This window comes from Pipistrellus kuhlii, unplaced genomic scaffold (assembly GCF_014108245.1).
Source record: "Pipistrellus kuhlii isolate mPipKuh1 unplaced genomic scaffold, mPipKuh1.p scaffold_m20_p_3, whole genome shotgun sequence".
NCBI lineage: Eukaryota > Metazoa > Chordata > Mammalia > Chiroptera > Vespertilionidae > Pipistrellus > Pipistrellus kuhlii.
The window spans coordinates 68,216,589-68,241,674 of record NW_023425529.1 but is presented as its reverse complement, the minus strand read 5'-3'; the positions used below and the strand labels follow the sequence as shown (position 1 = coordinate 68,241,674).

Here is a 25,086-nt window from a genome sequence, read left to right as displayed (position 1 = left end):
TGTGAACCTGACACCTGAAATTCCTATAGAAGCTAAATATTCAAACTCCAGCAAACCTCTAATTGCATGTAGTGCTCTTACTTTTGCATTTTCTTAGATATAAACATCCAATTTAGAAGAAATAGGATATTGCTCATTTAGAAGCATTAGTGATGGTAAATGGTGGTAGAGACATCCATGGAAACGAAAGATGCTGATGGCCTGGATGCATTTCTCTCTATTTGGCAATTATGAGCTTCTATTGAGGCAGGTGTTTATGTTTATGCCGAGTTTGCATTTCCAATTTTCAATGGATTGCATTTCTAGAAAAAAACCCCTACAAAGCAATATAGAAATAATTAACAAACAACAATAAAAAAAGAATTTTCTAAAAGGTGACCTTAGAGCTGCTAAAATTCCTTAGGTGGAACCATTTGTTAATTGGTGGACATTGTAAGTTTGAACTGCTTATTTTCAAACTACTTAATTACTTTAATTCTACATAATTTTTTTTAAAGCATGTGCTCAGCACTGCTAAGGTGTTCATTCATGAAACCAAGATAAATATTATAATAGGGAAGATCTTATCATGGGGAACCTGGACATATATACAAAAGAAAGACTATCATAGTAAGAACAATTGATATGAGACATGTGATCGATGATATATAAGTAGACAGATGATAGATAGATAGATAGATAGATAGATAGATAGATAGATGAAAGAAAGAGAGAGAGAAAGAGAGGTTATTTATTTCTAACTGGAGGAATATCTGATTACCCTTCTCTATAGTGGTAAAATACAAAATGAATTTTAAAAGATAGGAAGTTATACAGCAAGAATTAGAAAGACATTTTTGTCAACCCCCACTTATGCAATGTTTTGAATTGTTAAATATGATGCATTGGCAAATTTCAAGAAATGCAGGGTGTTTTTTCTTTGTGTTATTTTCATTGATTTAAACTGGCGATTGAAAATATTTACAGGCATAAACATCCAAATAAACAGAATATTTGGGAAAATACTTTAAAAATAATTATATGTTATAATCTGTTAATTATTTATAACTTCTCTATACAGTATTTGCATACTGAGCTACCAGGAAACCGTTTTTTGAAAGTTTCTCTAATACTTTAAACTTTTAATACCCAAAAACTCATGAACCACCTGATTAATTAGCAATGCCTATGACTATAACAGTTTATCATTTTTGTAACTGTCAGTGTTACCAAATTAAAATACATTGAGAATATGGTAAACCATATATGTGATTCAAGAAAAGTTGGGCATTGGTGATCTCATCTGACCAATTTGTGAAAATAGCACAGATTCTTATTTATGTGGCTGAACTCTGCAATCTTACAACCGTTGTGCTGTGCCCATTGTATACCTCTATCTCATTAGGTAATTTGTTCATTCAAACACATTGGGTTCCTGCTCTGCTCAATTACCTTGTTGTGAGAAGGATACAAAAATAAAAATACCACAATCTGTGCTCTGCAGAATCATGTGATCTCCTGGGGGTCTTTGGACAAATGCACAAATAATTACAGCACCGTGAATAGATAACTCTAGTCTATGGGAAACTTCAGGACAGATTTCCAAGTCCTTTCTGCAGAAGATAGGCTTCTTAGAACAGAAGATATGCCATCTAAGTCTTAGAGAATAAGGATGGGTTTTCCAGGTAATTAAGGCAAGCAAAAGCTACCTGCGCAGAGGGAAAAGGTACAACAGAGCTCACAGTGCCTTAGGTAGACACTGTAAGGCAGTGGGCTTTTGCGAGAGTGTCCTCACTTACTTAAATGCTAACAGGAGCCAGATCACGGAGATTTTAAGCAGAGGAGTTAAGGATGATACTGAGTTTTTGAAAGATCACTTTGGTTGCCTTGTGGAGGGAAATGGCCCTAAGTGCAGGAAAAGTTGATAAGAGTGTGGGCAAAAAATAAGCCTGATCTTAACTAAGACAGCAGTAGTGAAGGAGAGTGTCAATAGATATAAAAGAGAACAAAAATGTTGAATGACAAAACATCATCTAATTGGCTATTTTGACGGACAAGGATAAATCTTTGTTTCTGTCTCTGTCTCTTTATTTGCATTTATATGTGTGTGTTGGTGGTAAATTCAGTGATATCCCCAGTTGTAATAGAGCACGTAGGTAAGGCACAAGATATTTAACACCCAGCTCTGAAATGGCAAAATGGCAAAAGATGAGAATTGTAAATAGTGGTAATGAGAGGAAACAGATGACAAAATAGTGTATTTTACTAGTGAAAAAGTGGATTCTGACTTCATATGGTTGTATCCTCTGTATGTTGTATATTTGTCTTATCCTGTTTTCCAAATACAAATATTTTTAAAAACCTAAAATAATAAAACAAGAGGAAAAGACAATGAAAGATAGACCATTGAAGCTCTGATTTATTCTGTATAGTATTGTTGTATAAGAGAACTTTTCTTTGGCTAAGTGCTGGAATTCTCAGTAATGATTAGTATACTCACAAAGTAATTAACTCCATTACATTTATTTTAAATCACCAATTTAAATGTTAAAATGAATAAAAATGGAAATGGAAATGGAAATGTTAACTATAAAATCAGATTATGGAACTTATTACCCTCTCATACATTTTAAATTTTTTGCGAGTATGATATATATATATATATATATATATATATATATATATATTATATATTTTATCTCACACATTCTAAATTATTTGTGTATATGTTATTTTTTAATTTTTTGTTTTTTATGGGCATTTATATAAATTATTCTTTGTGTCCAGCTCTGTCCAGATTCTTTATAAACATCAGCCACACTATCTGGCAGCTGTCATCATCATGACATTAGGTCCAAATGGCACTGTGTTGTTTTTCTTGCTATAACAGAAGTAACTGAAATTGACTGGGATAGAATTCTGTGGGTGAACTTGAGGGCATGGATGTCAAATACCAGCCATGGCAGCCCATGGTGAATGTAACAATGTCAGTACCAATGGATTGATGGGGTTTGGAGACATACAACTTACTTCTAGAATCATCTGTGACATGAGCCTCCCTCACAGATGTGAGTGGTGAGTTTTTCCAGTAATAAAAAAATAATAATAAATAGTTAATACTTATCAAATACACTTGTCTAATGAATAGCTTAATTAAGTCTCATAGCAGCCTAATGAGACTGTGTTTGGTTCTGTGATTTATCCTTTTTCTAAAGATGAATAAATTGAAACGCAAAAAAGTAAATTTCCCAAGGATACACAGCTTCAAAAAGATGGACCTGCAATTCAAACACATCTGCCTCTTGAGCTGGAAGGGTTTTTGTTTGTTTGTTTGTTTTGTTTTTATTGCTCACACTATTACAGGCCTTTACCATCCTACTGTCTATGTCCATGGTTATGCATACATGCATACAAGTTCTTTGATTGATCTCTTCTCCTCCCCTCACCCTCCCCAACCTTTCCTCTAAGATTTGAAAGTCTGTTCCATGTTTCTGTGTCTCTGGATCTATTTTGTTCAACAGGTTATTTTGGTCATTAGATTTCATATATGAATGAGATCATGTGATAGTACTTGTCTTTCTCTGACTAGCTTATTTCTACATTTTCAAATCCATTCTTTAATTGTTGGACATTTGGGTCCTTGCCATTTTTTAGTTTTAAGGAATAATGCTGACATAAATATCCACACAAGTTTCTGTGTGGGCATGTTTTCTACTTTATTGGATTTATTCCTAATAGTGAAATTGCTCCATCATATAAAAACTGTTTTTACTGTTTGAAACACTGATGGACGTTTATTCAAAGGAGTTGTATCACTTTTCATTCCCGCCAGCAGTGTAGGAGGCTTCTCCACATCTCTACCAACACTTATTATTTATCTTTTGATTATAGTCTTTCTGGTGGGTGTGAAGTCATATTTCATTGTGATTTTAATTTGTATTTTCCTGATGGTTAGTGATGTTGAAAATCTTTTATTTTGCTTATTGGCCACTTATACATCTTTGGAGAACTGTCTATTCAGGTCCTTTGCACAATTTTAATTGGGTTACTTGTCTTTTTATTAGTGAGTTATAATAGATAAACATATAGATGATTGAAGTGCAAAAGTTATTAATTTTTATGTTGTATTAATCATCTCAGGCTGCCACACCAAAATACTAGAGTCTGGGTGACTTAAACAGATTTGTTTTCTCACAGTTCCAGTGGCTGAAAAATCTGAGTTCAGGGTGCCACCATGGCCAAGTCCTCTTGCTGGCTTATATTATACACAGCTATTTTCTGGCTGTGTTCTCATATGTAAGAGAAAGAGGGAGGGAAGGAGAAATAAAGAGGGGCAGTCTGGTGCCTCTTTCTCTACTTATAAAGGCAATAATCACATCATGAGGGCCCCACCACTATCTAAACTGTATTATCTCCCAAAGCCCCATCTCCAAATACCATTACATTGGTCATCAGGGCTTAAACATGTGAATTTGAGAGAACACAATTCAGGCCACAGCAGATGGGTCCAATTTATCTATTTTTTCTTATGTTGTTTGGGCTTTTAATATATTTAAGAAACATTGCCTAATCCAAAATTATGACTTACCCCTATGGTTATTTGTAAAAGTATTATCATTTAAGTGTACTTAGATTTTTTTATTTTATTTAATTTTTTATTTTTTTACTTTAGAAATCATTCATGCTGTTGTCCCCTTGATCTGGAAATCTGGGGGGGAAAAACTGTTTTTAGCATATATTTTGCCTCACTTATTCTTATTCATTTTTCACATATTGTCTTAGATGCTCCCTGCCTACACATACCCTCTACATAGATTACTTGAACTGTGCCTGTGCTTTCTGAGCACCCTAGATATAGCCCGTTTAACACATTTATTGTATTGCATTGTAATTGCTTCAGCTACCTTCATTTACCCTGTCTTTTTCTCCATTATACACATTATAATGACGGAAAACATTACAGGATCTTCTTCATATTAGCATTCAATATTTCATGGAGTCAGGAAGCAAATGATCAAAATGTCAGTTTATTAATTTACAATAAGGCTTGGCTGACATGGTTCAGTGGTTGAGCATTGACCTATAAATCAGAAGATCATTGTTCGATTTTTGGTCAAGGCACATGCCTGGGTTGCGGGTTCGATCCCCAGTGTGGGGCTTGCAGGAGGCAGCCGATCAATGATTCTCTCTCATCATTGATGTTTTTATCTCTCTCTCTCTCTCTCCCTTCCTCTCTGAAATCAATACAAATATATTTTTTAAAAAGAAATAGAATTGTCAAGCAGACCTGCTGTCCAAACTGGTCTGAAAAGAGCAAATCTCTTCTTGAAGGAAATCACACACACAAAATTCAGTTACCTATTCTAAGAGCATTTTTTTGGTATTCGTGGACTCAGAACTTATGACATTATCTCAACATTCAATGACACATGTTGCATTAGTGTGTCCTGACACTTTCAGGACACACAGATGCTTGTTTCTATCCCTATTCCAAAATGTCTATCCTCTTTGAGCCTGGACTCCCTTTCAGACTGAGATTGTTTAGATATTTAGGTCTTTCTTTTCTGTTATTTGGTGCCATCCTCTCCCCTTCTCGTTGACAAATAATATAATGGAACACAAATGTTATTCTCTGAGCCAGGTTCTACTCTTATAAATGCTACACACAGTACAATTCTCTAAGGGCAATATGTTTAGATATACCTTATAACTTTTAATAGAGGCCCAGTGCACAAATTCATGCATGGGCGGTATCCGGCCAGCCTGCCCTGATTAGGGCTGATCTAGGCTGGGCATGCCGGGGGTGGGGGGACCCTGAGAGGTTCACTGGCCAGCCTCCCACCCAGTCAAACTCCTGGTTGAGGAGACAATGTGCATATTAGGCTTTTATTATATAGGATAGCACCTATTACACCTTTTTTTGAGAGAGAGAAAGAGAGAGAGAGAAAGAGAGAGAAAACATTTATATGAGAGAGAAACTTTGGTTTGCTGTCTCCCAAGTGGGGATCAAACCAGCAACTTTTTGATTTATGGGACAATGTTCCAACCAGCTGAGTCACACTGAACAGGTGCCCACTACACCATTTTAACTTAGTGAATAGCAAGAATGTCATAGCCCAAATATTTTTGCTATATAATTATAACTGTTAATTGGTAGAGAGACATGATTTAGTTTTGTTTAGAGTTTGAGCTTTGTTGGGCCATGTTGGGAGAGTTAAACATTCAGTTTGGATGCTATTTTGTGTGCCTGAGAGTGTTCGCCACAGCAGGTGTTATGTAACCAGATGCTAAAGCCTTTGAAATTAATCTGTAGAATCTTGTCAAACATGCCTCCTGCTTTACACTGCGAAAGCTGTTGAAAATTGGCCTCATCTGGCAATAGAATTTTCTGTTGGCAATGACTTAGCCCTGATACGCTTTAGCTACAATATTTATTGGCCCAGGTGATTTTACTATTATATTAGAATGCTGAGTTTTAATAAATTTTCAAATGTTTCAAGCATCAAATAAATAAAATATCCTTTGGTAATCAGTAGAGATAAAATATATTTTCCTTCTCTTCGTATAAAGATAAGTCAAGATTAAGGGTGAGATCATGAATTGGGTTAAGAAACTAGAAGGCATGGTTTCTCTGTTAGGATTTGTCTCTGATGGTCCTACTCTCTCTTATTTTACACTAGCGGCCCAGGGCATGAATTTGTGCATAGGTGGGGTCCCACAGGGTGGCCTGTGGCGATTAGGTCCCAGCTTGTGCTCCCAACCTCACAGCCCAGCTCATGCCTCCAGCCTTGCAGCCCCACAGCCCCACCTAGCACCCTGCCTTGGCCTGGTGTTGCCCCCTCACCAACGTCACCATCTTGTCTGCACAGTGATCTATCAGCCTCCCTCCTGGCCCCCCTGCCCCACTGCTACTGGTCACCATCTGCTGGGCGATTAGGCCCCCACTCGCACCTGCCTTGGCCTGGCTCCACCCACTCACCTGCTCCACCATCCTGTTGTGGTCCCACTCTCACTAGTGCTTTCACTGCCATGTGCTGCCAGTGCTGTGTTGCTGATGCCCCCTCATGGTCAGCGCACAACATAACGAGTGGTCGAACTCCCCATTGAATTCCTGAATGACCGTCCGAGGGGACAATTTGCATATTAGGCTTTTATTATATAGGATGTTTGATACTATGAGATCAAGCCTAAAGAGCTTTTTCTATAACATTTGGGAGAAAAGAACAGGGGGAGCTGGAATAGGTTAAAGGGGAAGGATACTTGATGTGGGTAACTTTGGTATTGGTTCTGGGCCATTGAGTCTGTGTTTCTCATTCCAGTAATAACATACACAGGGACAGGATTTTGAAATTAGAGCAGCTGTTCAAATTTAGGTTTGGGAAACTACGCAAACAAAGAGCCAGCGCTCAAAGGAGCAGAGTCTTCCTTGTCCAACCTTCTCACCAGTGTAGTAGGCTGTACTTCTGGATTCTGGCCAGACTTGCAGACAGCTGGACTCCTCTCAAACAGCACCTCGTAACAACCAACACAAGAGTTCACTGAGACTTCAAATACCTTTTATCCTGTCATTGTATTTCATTCTTCAGACAACATCTTGAGAGTTGTGTGAGCCCCAGGGTAGTAATAGAGACAATAAGAGAATGTGGGGAGAATAATAGATAACTTCAGAGATGTGTTCTAGGGGGCTTTTAAAAACAGTTTTATGATGTCCAGAGAATTTTCTCATAGTTTTCATCTTTTTAAACATTAACATGATGTTCTCTTTTTAAAAGAGAACATAGAGTGTTATTTGATGTGCTCCAGATAATAAAAACTGAATTAATTGATCAGCAAGAATTTACTAAGTACAAAGAAACAAAGGAGTACAATAAGCCATTTTCTCTCATAAAAATGTGCTGGGGCCAAAACCAGTTTGCTCAGTGGACAAAGCATCAGCCTGCAGACTGAAAGGTCCCAGGTTCAATTCTGGTCAAGGGCATGTACCTGGGTTGTGGGCACATCCCCAGTGGCAGGGTGTGCAGGAGGCAGCTGATCAATGTTTCTCTCTCATCAATGTTTCTAACTCTATCTCTCTTCCTTCCTCTCTATAAAAAAATCAATAAAATATATTTTAAAAATGTGCTGGGTATTTTTACTTTATCATATTAATGTCAATCATTTTTAATATGCTAGTCTACTAATGATACAGTGAGACCCTCCTTTATTGTAACTCTTAAAAGAAGTCATACTGTCTCTGATTATTAGGAGTAATATTAGGATCCCCCCCCCAAAAAAAAATGAGGGATATTTAACAGTGAACTTTATCTAAGTTATTTATTTTAGTCAGTTACATGACTCAAGTTACATTTCAGCTACCATTAATGAAAAAATACTGCATGATTTTTGCACTTCATGAAGCATCTAATGAAATATACTATCTAGATATAGAAAATTTGGTGTTGGAAGAAAACAAAATTGTATATGAAAAAACTACAAGTAGGTCCAAAATTATTGAGAGTATATAATTTATTGGACATCTATTACAACCAGAAATTATGCTAGTCATATTTGTACTAAGGCTCTCCTTTTTTTTTATGTTAACACTTTATTTTTTAGAGCAGTTTAGATTCACAACAAAACTGAGAGGATGGTACATAGATTTTTCTATATACCAATTCCCCCCACCATATGTGTAGCTTCCCTCATTATCAATACCCCACAGCAGATGGCACATTTCCTACAATTTATGTGCCTACATTGACACATCATTATTATCCAAAGTCCATAGTTTACATTATGGTTCTCTCTTGGTGTTACATATTCTATGGGTCTGAAAATGTATAATGACATGAATCTGTCATTATAGCACTCTACAGAGTGTTTTCACCATCCTGAAACCCACTGTGCTGCACCTATTTATCCCAACCCCCTTTGATTCAACGGCTGACAACCACTATCTCCATAGTTTTAACTTTTCCACAATGTCATATTGTCGGAATTATGCAGTATGTATGATTGGCTCCTTTTACTTAATAATATTCATTTTGGGTTCTTCCATGTCTTCTCATGGCTTGATAGCTCATTTCTTTTTAGCACTGATTAATAATTTATTGTCTAAATGTACCACAGTTTATTTATCCACTCACCTATTGAAGGACATCTTGGTTGCTTCCAGGTTTGGGCAACTATTAATAAGCTGCCGTAACATCCATGTGCAGGGTTTGTTGTAGATATGTTTTCATTTCCTTTGGGTAAATATCGAGAAGCATGGCTGCTGAATCATATGGACGAATAGTCTCATTTTTTTAACCTTTCTCATCTCATAAGAAAGCATGCTACCTGCATTTCCCAGAAAGACAACTGAGGCTATCGGACCTCAATATGAGCCTAGCTGTTTCGCCCTGTGTACTGGGTAGACCATGGCACAGTGACTCCCTGGAGCAGGCAGGGTATAAAGCCAATTTACCCATTAGGTACAGTGAAAGCACTGCTTAAAGTTCACAATAATTTTTACTTTTCATGAACATGTTTCAATTACCTTTAAAACTAAAAGAAAAAATGAATATAAACCAGTCTGGATTATATTTATTTCTCTATATGCCGAGTAATAAAACACAGTTTTTAATATTTTTTTATGAACAAATGGGCCTACAAATGCAAAAGTACCTAGGACCCACTAAAGTTATAATGTCAATTTAGAGGGAAGTGAAAAAAAACAAACAAACAAACAAAAAAAAAAAACTAGCTTGCTTCTAAATATGTTCCCAACCAACCTGTGATAACATGGCCTGCCCTCCAGGATTCAACAACTGAAAGGAAGCTTCTCTACCAGTTGCTGTTAAAAAGCACCTGATACCTGGGGCAGCTCCATGCATATATTAAATTACAGTCCAGGAAGTGAAGCAGAGATAAGGTATAAGATGGCACATCTCAGTGGGAGTGTAGTAAGTGAAGCAGAGTAGAAACACTGCCTGATATCCAGACAGCCTGAGGCTGCCTGACAGCACCTACATTTGATTTTGACCAACATCCACTTTTTGGACTTTTTGATGCCAATTGCCTTGACTAAAGGATTTTTTAAAACAAAAGTTACCTAATACCTAAGTCGACATAACATAAGAGAGCTGTCATAGCATGTTTGATTTTAAGTAGACTTGCATGTCTCAGGTCACTATTAATGCATTAAAAAAAAATCTTCTACTATTCAGTTTTAAGGAAAAAACAAAATAGTTTTTGTTGTTTTGTTAAGTTTCTCTTATTGGAGATTGGACACACAAAAATCAAGGAAGCACAACATATTATCTGCATGGTGTTTGAATCTCATTTTTTTTTTTTTTATAATTGAGCATCCTTACTCAACAATGTCTGTGAAACTCTAGGAGTCCTGTTGTGCCTGTCAAATTGTATTAGCTATGTAGGAAGTTCTGCCTTCAAGCTGTCTAGCCCAGGGCTGACCATGAGACAAGGCTGTGTCACACATAATTTTGGATGACAGCGTACCCTGAGCTCCTGCAAGTCTAGGAGGCAATTAGAATACCGGAGGTCATTAACACTGTGTTTGATTATGTAACATAGTATAGAAAAAATCACACACACACACATTGGTGAGGTATTGATTTCTATGAAACAAATGTGCGTGTTTCTAAATGGTTTCTAAAGTAAATTTCTAAAGTGTCTGGTGAATTTATAACCAATATTCAGAGATATGTGTACATATGAAATTTAAGGAATATATGGTATTTTATTGTTTGGTTTCATCTATCCAATGAAGTACTTCTGATATTAATTTGTTCTAAAATTATGTCTATGGTGTGGGGGAGGATGTATTTTATATATGTAAATTTATGTGCAATTTCATCCAAAAATATACATATTTAAAATCCAAAGCTTCCTACAGAGTATTACAAATAGAATTTGTTAGCAGAATTTTCAATTTCCAAAAGAGAAGACACCCAAATATAGTAAATTGGGGGCATAGCCTAAGGAAGTCATTATAAAAACATTTTGAAGCAGTTAGTTTTGTCTAATTTAAGTGCTAGATGGTCAAGTCAGCATACTTTCAGGCCATATGCTTCCCTCGGAGCTAGTTTTGATTTGCACAAATGTTAGATGGTTGGAGAATAAACTTAAAAGATTGCTTTTTTGTGGTTGGTGAGAGTGTTGGTGGTGCTCAGTGAAGCTGAATTCCAACTCATCCTTTACTTTACTCTTCTTTCTCACACTGGTTTATACTTAGATATACAACTGCAGGAATAAGGCCATTATCAGTTCACTCATTTAGTAACCACAAGGTTAGAGAACGCAGGCTTTATTGCTAGGTAAAGAATGTTAAACTGTAATTGTGATGAATGGACTGTCATAGATTGCTCTGCAGACTTCTGTCAATGACTTGAAATTAAAAGGTTGACTTTCCCTCTTGCCATGCAGCATCTCCTGACCTGCTTTACTGAGGTGAGGACTCACCTATTAAACCAAGGCCTTTTAAACATTTCAATAATGAGAAAATATACCTCCCTCCCTGCAACTAAACCTCCTGGAGTTAGCACATCATTCTGTAATGAGTCAGGGAAGTTAACAGTCTCTTTTCAGTACTCTTATGTTTAATATTAAATATTTTAAAAATGGACTTCAAGGTACACATGTATAAAAATTAAATGTTCACCTGGCTGATGTTGCTCAGTAGTTGAGTGTCAACCTTTGAACCAGGAGGTCACAGTTCAATTCCTGGTCAGGGTACATGCCAGGATTGTTGGCTCAAGCCTTGGGGGATGGGGCTTGGGGAGGGGGCTGTCAGGCAGCCAATCAATGATTCTTTCTCAGTATTGATGTTTCTATTTCTCTCTTCCTCTCCCTTTCTCTCTGAAATCAATGAAAATATAAAAATAGAATGTTCTGCACTTGCCCAATGATGGGCAGCTTGGTGGGCTGTGGTGATTTACAGGGTGGAAAGAGCATGAGGAGAAGAGAAGGAGGAGGATGACAGAGGATGCTCTGACTCTGTACACTCTTCTGATCAGGTTACTTCCATGAAATCTAAGTAGGCACAGGAACTGAGTAAATATGTATTTTGCCCTTTTATTTTTCACTTTGAGAATAACACATGTGGGACCAAAACAAGAGAAGATTGTTTGCATGAAACAGATTGAGAATAACCCACTGTTGAAGAGCTATTATTTGAAACATTAACAGCTCAGCCACTTACATTACTCAAGTTCACCCTTAGCTGGATGCCAGCATGCACTGATGAAACCACCATTAAGATAAAAAGGAAGGTTACCTGTGCTCTAGGGTTTGAAGAGCCCGAGGGATGTTGATACCTGCATGGACATTGCCAAATACTTTCATGATCCTTGCTGGAGTTAAACCTTTTTATACAAATTGTGTTACCTGTATTATAGGCTAAAAAGGCTGCCATGATACTAAATCATGTAACAGATGTAAAGTTCCTACAAAGCCCTAGCCTATAATAAATGCTCAAGAAATAAGACTTCAAGAAGGATGAGGAAAGGCAGTAACACTAGAAATTTAGCTGAAAATGAGCAACTTTATGTAATTTAAGAGACTTGTAATTTATAATTAGGAGCATAAGAAAATTAGATGACTGTGTTGGTAAATAAGAAATGACACCTTCAGAGACATCATGAATTGAACTAGCATAGAGGGGGATTGATGTAGCTAAAAATGATGCACTCCTGAGTAAAATGTTTGGTTGGTGAATGCCTGAGTGCCTTACCCTTACCGTGAGCAAGGGCTTTAACTTGCTTCTTTGACTACCCTTTCCCTTGCACTTAGAATAGTGCCCAATACATAGGTAGTGCATGTGTGTGTGTGTGTGTGTGTGTGTGTGTGTGTGTGTGTGTGTGATGGGCATGAATACATGCTGAGAAAGAACAGTACATTCCCTTTGGTCTGTGGGTACTTATATAGTACTGTGTGTCCTCATTGCTTCTTAAAATTCCAGGAAAAATACAGAGTAGGGAAAGTAATTTTGGTTCTTGGGCAAGTAAGAATTTTGGCAGACTATGTTTGGGAACACAATGATTAGTCTGAAAAGTTGTTGAGTATAATTTGTGGTTGGTAACGGATCTATGACTCCCATCTGAGTGATTCAAAGCAAACTCAGCACCATTGAAATCAGAAATAGTGAAGTAAAAATGAAGTTTTCTTCTCACATTATTCTTCACAGTATTCAGCTTCTACCAATACTCTGTTATCATTGTGTTCTCTTTCTTTTTTATATTTTACCATAAAGTATATTTTTTAATCTTTCCATGTTGCTATATAAAGATCTCACCTGCTTATTTTGATCTTTGTAGAATATTCCATTACATATATTTAGTTTACTTAATTCATCCATTTTATTGTAGATGGAAATTTGGATATTCCAAATTCTTTTATTTTTTTAACTCTTTATTATTGATAGTATTACAGATGTTCTTCCATCTCCTCTTCCCCAATTATACCCTCCACTCAGATCCCACCCCACCCCAGGCCTTCATCAACTTATTTATTGTCTATGTCCCTGGATAATGTATGTATGCATATAATATCTTTGATTAATATCTTCCTGCCTCCCCCTCCCCACTTTCCTCTGTAGTTCATCAGTCTGTTCCATGTTTCCATGCCTCTGGCTCTATTTTATTCATCAGTTTATTTAATTCATTAGATTCCTTATTTATTTTTAGACTCAATTGTTGATAGATATGTATTTATTGCCATTTTATTGTTCATATTTTTGAAATATAATATATATATATATATTCATTTTCTGCTTCTTTTTATTAAAAAAGGCCCTTCAGCATTTCATGGTTTGGTGGTGATGAACTCCTTTAGCTTTTTCTTGACTGTGAAGCTCTTTATCCGACCTTCAATTCTAAATGATAGCTTTGCTGGGTAGAGTAATATTGGTTGTAGGCCCTTGCTTTTCATCACTTTGATTATTTCTTGCAAATCGCCTCTGGTCTACAAAGTTTCTGTTGAGAAATCAGCTGATAGCCATAAGGATGCACCCCTTTCCAAGGGAAAGCGTCCCTCTCCCCGAGTTTATGTTCTGATGCCAGATAATTTAGTCCCTCCCTGTATGTCCCTGGATCCTTTAAAGTCTGTTTAAATTTTATGTATTTAAAACTAGGAAGCTCTGAAAAGTTCTGTGATCTTGAAAAAATATATAATTTTTACATTGACAGAAAGGTCAAATTAGAAGGAGAATGCTCATGATCAGGAAGAAAAAAACAACAACAATGTACTAGTATTGTCATCACTTAGAATGAAATAGATTGTTTGGGTTCAAAGTCCAGCTACTAAGTATCTAACTTTGGGGATATGAGATTGATAAGAATATATAGTTTTATTTAGTGAGATATTGTATTTTTCTGGGGTTTATTAGGATGAATTAGATAATCTATATAAATTGCTTGGCAGAGTTCCAGGCATATCAATCCATGTTAATTGTATTTTCTGATATTATTTCATAAAAGTTTATATAAAAACTTAATTATTCACAGTATGGATGGAAAAGTAGGTAGAGTAGGGAAAAAAATCAGAGGAAAGGTATAAAATCATTTGATAATTAACTCCATGTGAAGTATTTGCATCTATAGCAGTCCTAGATATGCAGAATATGCTGTCTAATAATTGTTCCTCTGCATGGAAGGAGTACCTTGCCTTGGGTCTCCTAGTTTCCCACCCTCCCTTTGAACTAATTAAGAAGGTTCATGCAATGTAATTGTAATTAATGGTTATCTAATTCTTCAGATAAGAAAAAAAGTATTGCTAAATGCACCCTAGATCTGAATCATATAAACCCAATGAACAACTGAAGTTAAAATGGTATAGTGGAAAAGCACTGGACAAACAGTCTGGAGAACCAAGTTCATGGCTTAACTCACTCTCTATGACTTGCTTTGTGAACTTGAATTTAATTCTTAGTAATCAAGTTTCTTCCACCATAAAATAGGAATGAGACTCTCTCACTGGTTATTAGAGAGCAAGATGAGATAGTGAATGTGAAAGTAGTGCCTGAAATATTTAAGAAGTCAATAAGTGTAAGTCTAATTTTAATACATGGAGTCACTAAATAACTTACTCATAACCAGTGCCATGATAATAAATAAAAAATGCAAAACCATCTGTCACCAATAGCATCTTGACTAATTTCTGTCATGGTACATTTCTTACAATTGATGAATCTACATTGATACTTCATCACTCAATTTTGAATACCTGAATGCACTTGCAGAGTTATATTTTTCTCTTATTTTTTATACATAAAAGTGTATTTCTACATTGCAGATAGTTTGATAATAGAAATACATAGGAAGAAATAAAAAAAATCATGTATTATTTCACTACCTGGAAATATTCAATTTCTTTTGTTTTGTTTTTTTAACCTTTCTGTATATAGCAAGATAATCTCCAAAAAGATCTACCCAAATATATGATTCTTAAAATGCTATGTTTTATTTCTGTTTTATCATAATATTCATGAGCATAGGATTACATTTAAGTGACTATATATTTGCATCTTTTTTGTTGTTATTAATCCTCTCATGAGGATATTTTTTCATTGATTTTTAGAGAGTTAAAGGGAGGGGAAGAGACAGAGAGAAATATCCATGTGAAAGCGACACATTGATTGGTTGCCAGGGATCAAGCTTGCATCTGAGCTACATGCCCTTGATTGGAATCAAATCCAGGCCCCTTGAGTCCTGGGGCTTGACACTCCATCCACTGAGCCAAACCATGAAAGGGCTAAATGACTATCTACACTAATAAAAGAGAAATATGCAAATTGACCATACCTCCATGGTGCCAATCAAGAATGGCTATGCAAATTAACCTAACAAAGAAGGCAGGTTAATTTGCATGAGCAGGCATGCAGAGCGGCCAGACTGGGCAGGATGCCTGCTATGAGGGGAAAGGGAGGGGGCAGAGGGAGCCACAAAAGTGGTACTCCACCAGAAGTGAGGACTTGCAAACTCCCAGGCAGCCAGGAGCAAGAGCTTGCAGGTTCCCGAGTGGCTGGGAGTGAAGCCAGGGGAAGGAAGGCCTATTCTTGTACGAATCTTTGTGCAACAGGCCTCTAGTGTGTTAATAATGCACAATACAGGACCTTGGTTTCTTTCTTCTTTTCTCCATCAAAGTATGCAGTTTATACAAAGGCTTAATTTTTATGTGAATGTTTATTATGTTATTGTTTTCTACTTGTTTATTTCCATTCTACAGTTAAATAACATATCAGAGGATATCAACAGCATTTAAGCAGCAGTAATGGGGGGGGGGGGCCTTTATATGTAAGGCCAGCCCAAATGGAACAGGGGACTCTTTCATCTTGATTCTAACCTCTCCTTCTATTCTGATGGCTTCGAACTGCTCACTTGGGCTGAAGCCACTCAGAAAAATTCAGCAAAATAAGCAGTTTGATGCAAGCAAAAATATAAACCCTCAACCTTTCCCAGTGCTTTGTATAATCAGCACATTCGTTTACTTTATACTAAATTTGCCTTTGTGGAGGTTACATTAACCAAACTTATTTCCCCCATTTTTTTTAAACTTCTGACAGTGCCTTCTCAATCTGAAGCTAAGTTTTTCCAAATACTTAAATATTTGACAAGAACCAGTTTTATTACTAAGACTCACTCTAAATTATTTAATGATAATATCGATCTGTTTATTATTTTTCAAAAATATTTTAAAATGATGTCTACTTAAAGAGTAACAGAATAGGCAAATTAGATTTATTGATCTCCTTTTAAAGTAATTTTTACTCTGTCTAAACTGCTTAGTTGCAAAATTGTTCATATAACATACAGTTGTTTGAATGAAAAATAATGCAATAATCAATAAGTAATAATACAAGAATGAACTCTGTGTTTCCTGTACTGTACTCATGACTCTAAATCTGAACCTACTTTTGCCCCACCCTGTACTGTCTGATTGAATTTGAGGGAAGGCAGACACTGAAGGTTCCTTCAAAGTGTCATTTGTTGCACAGAGGAATACTCTAAAACTTCCAAATTTTCATAATGTGACCCATTTTTATTTATTAAAATAAATATTAATTAAGCACTCACTATGTTTTAGATGTTGGGAGTGTAGCAGTGAAGTCAGACAAAGTCCCATTTCATATGGAGCTTACGATTAAGAAGGAAAGCTATGTATTAATATAAATTAGTAAGAGACTATTAGATAATGTTATCAAGTCTTATGTCCACTTGTTATTTTGTAAGTAGAACATTTTCTTTCTTCAACTTGTTAATGGGTAAATGAACTTTTTATTGTCTAAATAGCACAGTTAATAGGAATTTTTTGGTTGGTGTTGGTGGCGTTATTTTTGTTGTGTGTTTTTTGATTATCCAGTCACAACATTGCTCTATAACTATAGGAATAAAAGTGTAAGATTTTTTTGAGTGGTTAACAAAATTAGCCAAATTTAAATTTCTATATTATTAATACATTATCATACTAATGTTAAGTTCAGTATGATATATCTGATACATCTTGAAATATATTTTATCCATTCATCTAAGCATCATACTAAAATAAAATGTGTATGTTAAATATAATGGATTCAAATTCTTTGAATGTTGGAATCAAGTTAATTTAATAATACACACACACACACACTAGATACCAGAGGCCAAATGCAAAGATTCATGCAAAAATGGGCCTTCTTTCCGCCTGGCAGCTGGCACCTCCTTTGCTCTTGCCAGAGCTTCCTTTTCACTCTGACCTGGAGCCGCCTTTCTGCTTACCCATGTTGCCCAGAGGCCTGAAGCAGCTGAGGCAGTGTGGAATAGCTGTGTCATCTCCATGGCAACAGTGCAAGTGTCCCACCCCTGGCTACTTAATGTCTGCATATGCAAATTAACAATCCAAGTCTGTTGTGTTAATTTGCATACTCACTCCTGATTGGCTGGTGGGCATGATGAATGCATGTCAATTTGCATATTATTCTTTTTGTTAGTGTATAGAGCTAATCATTTGAGTCATTTTTTTTCCATTCTTTACATTCAAAAGATTAGACTTTGATTTTTTTAATGTATGTTGAAATCTTTTTTTTCTTTTTTTTTCTTAATCTGAAATGTGTCTTCAAATATGTTTTATTCCCTTTTCAGGAATTTGCTGCACTGACAAAAGAATTAAATGCATGTAGGGAACAACTTCTAGAAAAGGAAGAAGAAATTTCTGAACTTAAAGCTGAAAGAAATAACACAAGAGTAAGTACAAAACTGCCTCTCCTTGAAATTGATTCTATATATAATTCAGTGCTTTATCTCTCAAATGTGCATAAAAAATAAATATTTGAAAACTTCAGGAAGACTTTACGCAGGCATCACTTACAGTCCGTTATTTAAAGTAAGGGACAATATACTACAAAACTCAAAACAGGAAGACAGGAAACCTAAATTAGAGTTTTGGCTACTAAATCACTACATTGCCTTAGAAAATGTCCTTTTCCCTTGTCCTTTTGCTTTCTTCAATTTTTAAAAAGAAAGGCTGGGTTTCAATACAGAATTTCAACTTTCAGAGTGTTATACTGGAGTGGGAGACCCAAAGCCGCAGAGGCTGGAGATAGGCACAGGGGAAGGTGGGGGGGTAGGGGGTGAGTTTCAATTATGAGGTAATATGAGGGAGTGTTGTGGCCCTGGCCTTACCTCACCGAGCAAATTATTTACTTATATATTTTTTCAAGTTTTAAAATGTAAAACCACTGAAACAGAAATCCCCAAGTTAAAAGAGACAAACTTTTTCTGTTTTAGAAGATTGTCATGGAGACTTACATTTCTGATTTCTGAGTTTTGGAAACTGATGGAATATTACTATAGTCTCCTCTTGGAAACCCATGTATTATTTCAATCTCATGACATTTAACATTCAAGTTCCAAATGTGATTAAAGATGCCGTCTTTTCTAGTTATGAAGTCACTAAATTTAATAAAATACATAAATTACATAAATGAGAGCAGCTATTCTACTAATAAACATAGAGAAAAAAATACTTTTGTGTGATATAGTTCAAATTTATGTAAAGTAAGTGAAAAGTATTTTAAATGTTAGAGTTCTAACAGATTAAGTCTGAGAAAGCAAGGTATAGTTAATGTACTTGTTCATTTTATGCTTGGTCTTAAGAGCAATATAAAAATCATAGCTTCATAAACAGTGAGCTAGTGCTCTAATGAGAGATAGTGCTGCATAAACAATGGTTATATGATCAGATTCAGTTTATCTCCTTATTCATCAGGGGCTTGTTTTATACGTATGCACACAGAAACTGTTTTTTATTGCGACTTTGATGAGCCAGTCTCATGGACTAACTGCTCCAAATAGAACAAAATGAGAAGTTTAAATCATGTTATTTAGGGGTCAGGTTAATTTTTTCTTTCTCCCTGTATATGTTGCCCTGCCCTTGACTTTTAAGTTACACTGTATTTTTCCCACCCAAATTTAAAGTTTATTCCTGCCACAAGCTTTATTCTGCCCTTTTTCACTGCTCTCTATTTTAACACTTTTGGCTACATTCCCTGATGTAGCAAGATATCCCAAATGTAAAAGTAGGAGCCGGAAGCTGAAAATGGAGGGAGATGCAAACCTCCAGGTGGCTTTCAACTATTTCTCATCTTTAAAATGCACAGAAACTCTCTTGTTGGTTGTGTATGTATTTCTGCTTTATGTAGGCTTTCTGTCCACATCACTGTGACTCCTTTCCACAGCCCTATGTGGGAGATGTTATAATTATCTCCATTTTACAGATGAGTCAGCTGAGCTCAGAAAAGGGAAGATAACTTGCCAGAAGTCATGCAGTGATAAATAGCAGATAAGGGGTTTGAAAACTAAGCAGAATAACTCCAGAGCTGTACCCATGGCCACAATGCCTTCAACATAATTACTCAAGTTAAATCCATGAAAAAACTCCTAGGTTTACTACAACTTATATGAGACATTGCCTAAGAATTAATCACTATAGTATGGAGTGTGTCAGTTCTGGTTACTTGTGACTAATTTCAGAGAACTGGGAGGTTTGGGGACAGCATCCACACGGTTTTCACCATATTATATCCCAAGAGGCCCAAAAGTACCTGTGACTATTGTATCTGCAAAGGAACTTGGATAATAAAAGAACTAAGGCAAACTATATTTGAAATACCTATTCAGGAGTCAATGTGAGCAAAATACAAGTATTAAGTTCCATTAGGACAGCAGAAATTGAAGTCATTAATTTTAAACATGAATAATAGTTACTTTGAAAACATGGATAGACCTGAAGAATGTTTTTCTTTTCTTTCTTTTAAAATTATTTTGACATACAAATAATAATTTCAGGTGTACAAATTAGTGATTAGCCATTTATGTACCTTAAGAAGTCATCACTAGAATCTGTCTAGTATTCATCTGCCACCATTCATAGTTAGTGCAGTATTATTGACTATACTAGAGGCCTGATACACGAAATTCATGCAAGGGGCTCAGCCCTCTCAACTGGGCGGCTTGACTCAGCCCTTGCAGCCACAGTGGCTTTCCTCGGATCTCATAGCCCAACTTCTTCAAGGTCATCCAGAAGGACGACTGGAAGGTCATTTGGCTGTCTGGTCTAATTAGCTTATTACACTTTTATTATTATAGATAGAATAAACTTGCTTAATTAGACCTGCTTTTGATTTAGCTAAACTTTTTCCAGCCTAGTGAGGTAGCCCAATTTCTCCTTCAGGTAATTGTCAGCAACACAACAGTAAATATCAACATGGAGCAGATTATTATTGTAGATCGCGCAGGGAGAGACAGGGTTAAATATTTAACTGCAGCAGTGTTTGACTGTATTCTGCACAGTGAGGAAACGTGAAGTTATTTCCAAAGTCCACCATTTCTTACTTTTTTTTCAGTTGGGTCAAGTTTCTAAGCTTTCTACTAGTAAATCTCCATTTTCCAGCTAATGAAAAAAAAAAAAATAGGATTCCACTGATTTTCCTATCTACCTACTAGAGGGCTTCTGTGAGGATCAAATGAGATGAGGGATGGGAAAATACTTCACAGACATTTGGTTACAGTGTAAAGTGTTTTCACCTGGCTATAAAGCAAGTCATGTTCTGGGCTGAAGAAACTCCCAGGAGGCTAGTCTTGAGGGAGAGGAAGCCAAGAGTTGCTACATTACTCGGCACCCACAACCACTGTCTCTGGGCTGGGCTGGACTGGGGGTCACATTTAGCGCCATAGGGTCTTGGCAGAGTTGGCTACAATTTGGTGAGCTGTGGCTCCAGAGTGGTGGCGGGCCTGTGTCTCACTTGGGGGAAGCCAAGTGTTGCTTTGTGGGCGCAGGTCCATGGTGTCATTTCTCTGTAAATGGTCAGTGCATGTCACAACAGCTCCTGTGCTGAGCGTCTGCCCCCTAGTGGTCAGTGTATATCATATCAACCAGTCACACAGACACTTAGCTTATTAGCCATATATCCTATATATATATATATATATATATATATATATATATATATATATATATATATCCCCTACAGCCCTTTGACTTTTTTTTTATAATTGGTGATTTGCACTTCTTAATCTCTTTTACTTTTCACCTATCCTCCACCTAGAAAAAATTTTTCTACTTTTCTTAAAATCAGTTGTACAGAGGATTTTTTTGTTGTTGATTATGTCAAAGAAAAATGAATTTATGAAGTCTTCCTTGTGTAAAGTATTGATTATATGACAACTATATAAGTTACATAACCACCTCTGACCTTCTTCATCTCACAAAAAATATAAATGGCTGAAAACTAGCCATAGCTCTTTCTTCTTTCATAATGCCCTATTAAGTGTTGCTAAATTTAACAGTTTTATAGATTTTATGTAATCATTTTTCTTCTACATGTTGTGTTTTTCCCCTTGTTATAAACACCTACTTATTGGTCATTTAGAGAAAGAAACAAGCTAGTATTTTCTTCTCATACCTGCAAAAAATTTTGATTAGTGTTAGATTGTGAGAAAGTTTAAAGTAGAATTGCCTGGTTAATTTCCATGGTTCTCATAAACTTGTCCTTTTATCTTGAGTAGTTAACATATGGATTGAAATAACACAAAAAGACAGTTACAAAGATAACTCATAAATGGATAGAGTTATTTGTGTTATTTTTGGGTATCATAAAAAATAGAGCAGAAGGGGCCCTCCGTTTGATATTTGGATGAAGTATACCTCCTTTCAAATAGAAAATGGAAGGTTTAAATGGAGTTGAATGAATAAAGTTTATTTAATACATCAAGTAATAAAAATGATAATAATATAATAGCTAAATTAATTAAATACAAAATGTTTTTCTAAGGGTTTCACATGTCTAACACACTTTACCTTTTGGCAATCCCACTTTCCCCCCTTAACTGATGGGAAAACTAACATAATAAGTAACTGCTAGGTGACATACCCAGGGAATCCACTGCTTAGCTTAACCACTGGCTATTATGTATCTAAGAAATCATATTCCTATGTCATTCACAAATCGTAAGTGCTATGACAAATTGTGTTTAGGGAAGAGCAGAGGGTTTTTTTGTGTTTGTTTTTTTTTTGTGTGTGTGTGTGTGTGTGTGTTTTGGGTTTTTGTTTGTTTGTTTTTTTGTTTTGGTTTTTTTCGTAATTGATTCCTAATCTGTTCAGTAATTTATTTTAGAAAAACAATAATATACTAGGCATTTATTGTGATGTCCAAGCTGAAAGTTGTGGCTATATATCACATTGTCACTACAGAAACAACTGGTTTATGAGTGAATGAAAGAAATATGAGTGAATGAAAGAAATCAAAGTAATCACTAGAGTTGCTCTTAAATCCCACTGCCTCAAGTAATTGAATTGAGGACATCCAAATAAAAGCATCCTAATGTTATACTTGATTGTACAAATATTATAGCAAGTATTTACAGAAACTATTATACAAGCCTTATTGATTAATATTTCAATACTAATAAAATATAGAAAAAGGTGATTAAACAAAACTTGTCATTCTTTAAACTCTGATCATACTTAGACAAAATTATATTTAGAGAAAATAATTTATTCCTGATGTTATTTCAACTTACTCAACTTGATTACTAAAATTTACATGGCTTTTTAAAATTATCTGAATTAATGGAGAGATAAAGGAAAACAAAAAAAAATGTTGATATAGCTACTATCTCTTAATATCAGAGTGGAGAATTTTAAAAAATATGTTCTTATTGATTTCAGAGAGGTGGGGAGAAGGAGAGAGAGATAGAAACATTAATGATGAGAATCATTGATTGGCTGTATCCTGCACACCCCATACTAGAAATCCAGTCTGCAGCCTGGGCATGTGCCCTGACTGAGAATCAAGCTTTGACCTGCTGGTGTATAGGTCTACGCTCAACCACTGAGCCATGCCAGCTGGGCTCAGAGTGGAGAATTTTTGTTGTTGCTTTGGAACTGTTTCAACTGTTTTTGTGGCTGAAGATCTCAAAGGATGGTTGTAATGATTGCATAACTTTGAAAAGAAAGCTTTGTTTTCAAAAGTCAGAAATAATAAATCTGGAATTTCATCTCATGGGTCATAAACTAAAACTAAGACCAAATTGTCCTTAATTCAAATTAAACATCTAATTTGAATAAATTCTTACTATGCCCTTTTATTTTTATCTAAAGGAATTATATAAATGTTCAAATACAGACACCTGCCACTACCAAAGAAAAGCTTTCCATTCCTGAAAAAGTTAATAAACTTCCTCCAAAGACATTTTCTCAATGTCTATAAAATACAATCCAACTGAGAAAAAAGAAGACCCTAGCAGTGAAAAGCAGGTGAAGATACATGTGTATGCATATATGGGTGCTTTCTACTTCAATGACACTTGTGATTGAAAATGTGCACAATGTTACATCAAATTCAGATATTAATATGAATATGTATAGTTTTAGAAATTTAATTCAAAAATTTCTAATGGTTCCATATGTGTGCATGCACATATGACATGTTCCTCCTTTGTATACATATATATGCTGTGGTCATTTAAAGTGAACTCCAATATAGGATTAATGGCCATTCATATAGTCCCTGAAAATTTTCTTAGTACCTCTGCAAGCTTTGTTAAGTATTATATGAAAGTGTGGCTTCAAGAAAAGGTGCAATTAGCAGAGTTTTAGCGGTATCTTGGATAAGTTGTTTTTATTTTTAATTTATTTTCATTTGTAAGCTTAAAATTCATAGATACATGCTATATTAGAATATCTGTAGCCACATTATCTAGGCTAGATAATTTATATTTGTCATTAATTTAAATCATCAAGTACTAAGAATACATTATGTAGGATATTTTCCTAGGTATTGAAGAGTATTCAGGATAAGTTCATTTAAGCATGTAAGGAGTCTGTTTTATATTAATAATAATACATTTGGTTTTATTATTATAGATGAGAGTTTCTAGTTGCACATAAGAGTACAGCTTAGCTGTTTTAATCAAGGAGAAATAACTAGTAATTAAGGTATATAAAAACTTCTAAACTGAGCTTCCAGGCACAAGTTCTAGGACCACATTTCTTAGTCTTGTAAATTTTCCTCACACCCCAGTTCCAGTAACATGCACCCTTGGCTACTACCTGGGCCAGCAAAACAGATGCCCTGCCCATCACGTTTCCTCATCTCACCCCTCAGAATCCCTCCTGTGCATGTGGTGGCTCTGGCTAGCTGACTCTTAAGTCACATATCTGCCACCTAGTGGTAGCCATGACTGGGAAATGTTTTTTGGATCCTATGTTACTGAGACACACATTCAGAATGTGGGCAACTATTAAATATGCAAGGTTTGTTCATAAGATTTGGGGCAACCACAATTGTCACGTCTACAGTACAATCTAACTTTTATTAGCTCCTTTTCCATATTAAAATTCTAAACAACAGTATTACCGACATGTATCCACTCAACAAATACTGTGTATCTACTACCATAAATGTCAGGAACTATCGATAAGCCAATATTCAAATACCGAGATCAAGTAAATCGAGATAAACAGTACCCATACTCGTGGAGTTTATATTTTAATGAGGAAATAGAATAAAATTTAGTGAAATTGTTCTTGAGAAATTACACAGCATGATATGTTATGAAGAAAATAGGCAAGCGATTCAGATAGAGGATTATG

The 25,086-nt window shown here is 35.6% G+C and overlaps 1 protein-coding gene across 23 annotated transcripts in view; it reads left to right on the top strand.

The window, feature by feature from the left end:
* PPFIA2 (PTPRF interacting protein alpha 2) overlaps positions 1–25,086 on the top strand; it is a 413,992-nt gene that overhangs the window by 230,671 nt on the left and 158,235 nt on the right. For all 23 annotated transcript variants that reach the window (XM_045588288.1, XM_036456932.1, XM_036456935.2 and 20 more), the window contains one exon: positions 18,075–18,176. In XM_045588288.1, coding sequence (XP_045444244.1) covers positions 18,075–18,176 — 102 coding nt within the window. The remainder of the gene's footprint in view (positions 1–18,074; positions 18,177–25,086) is intronic.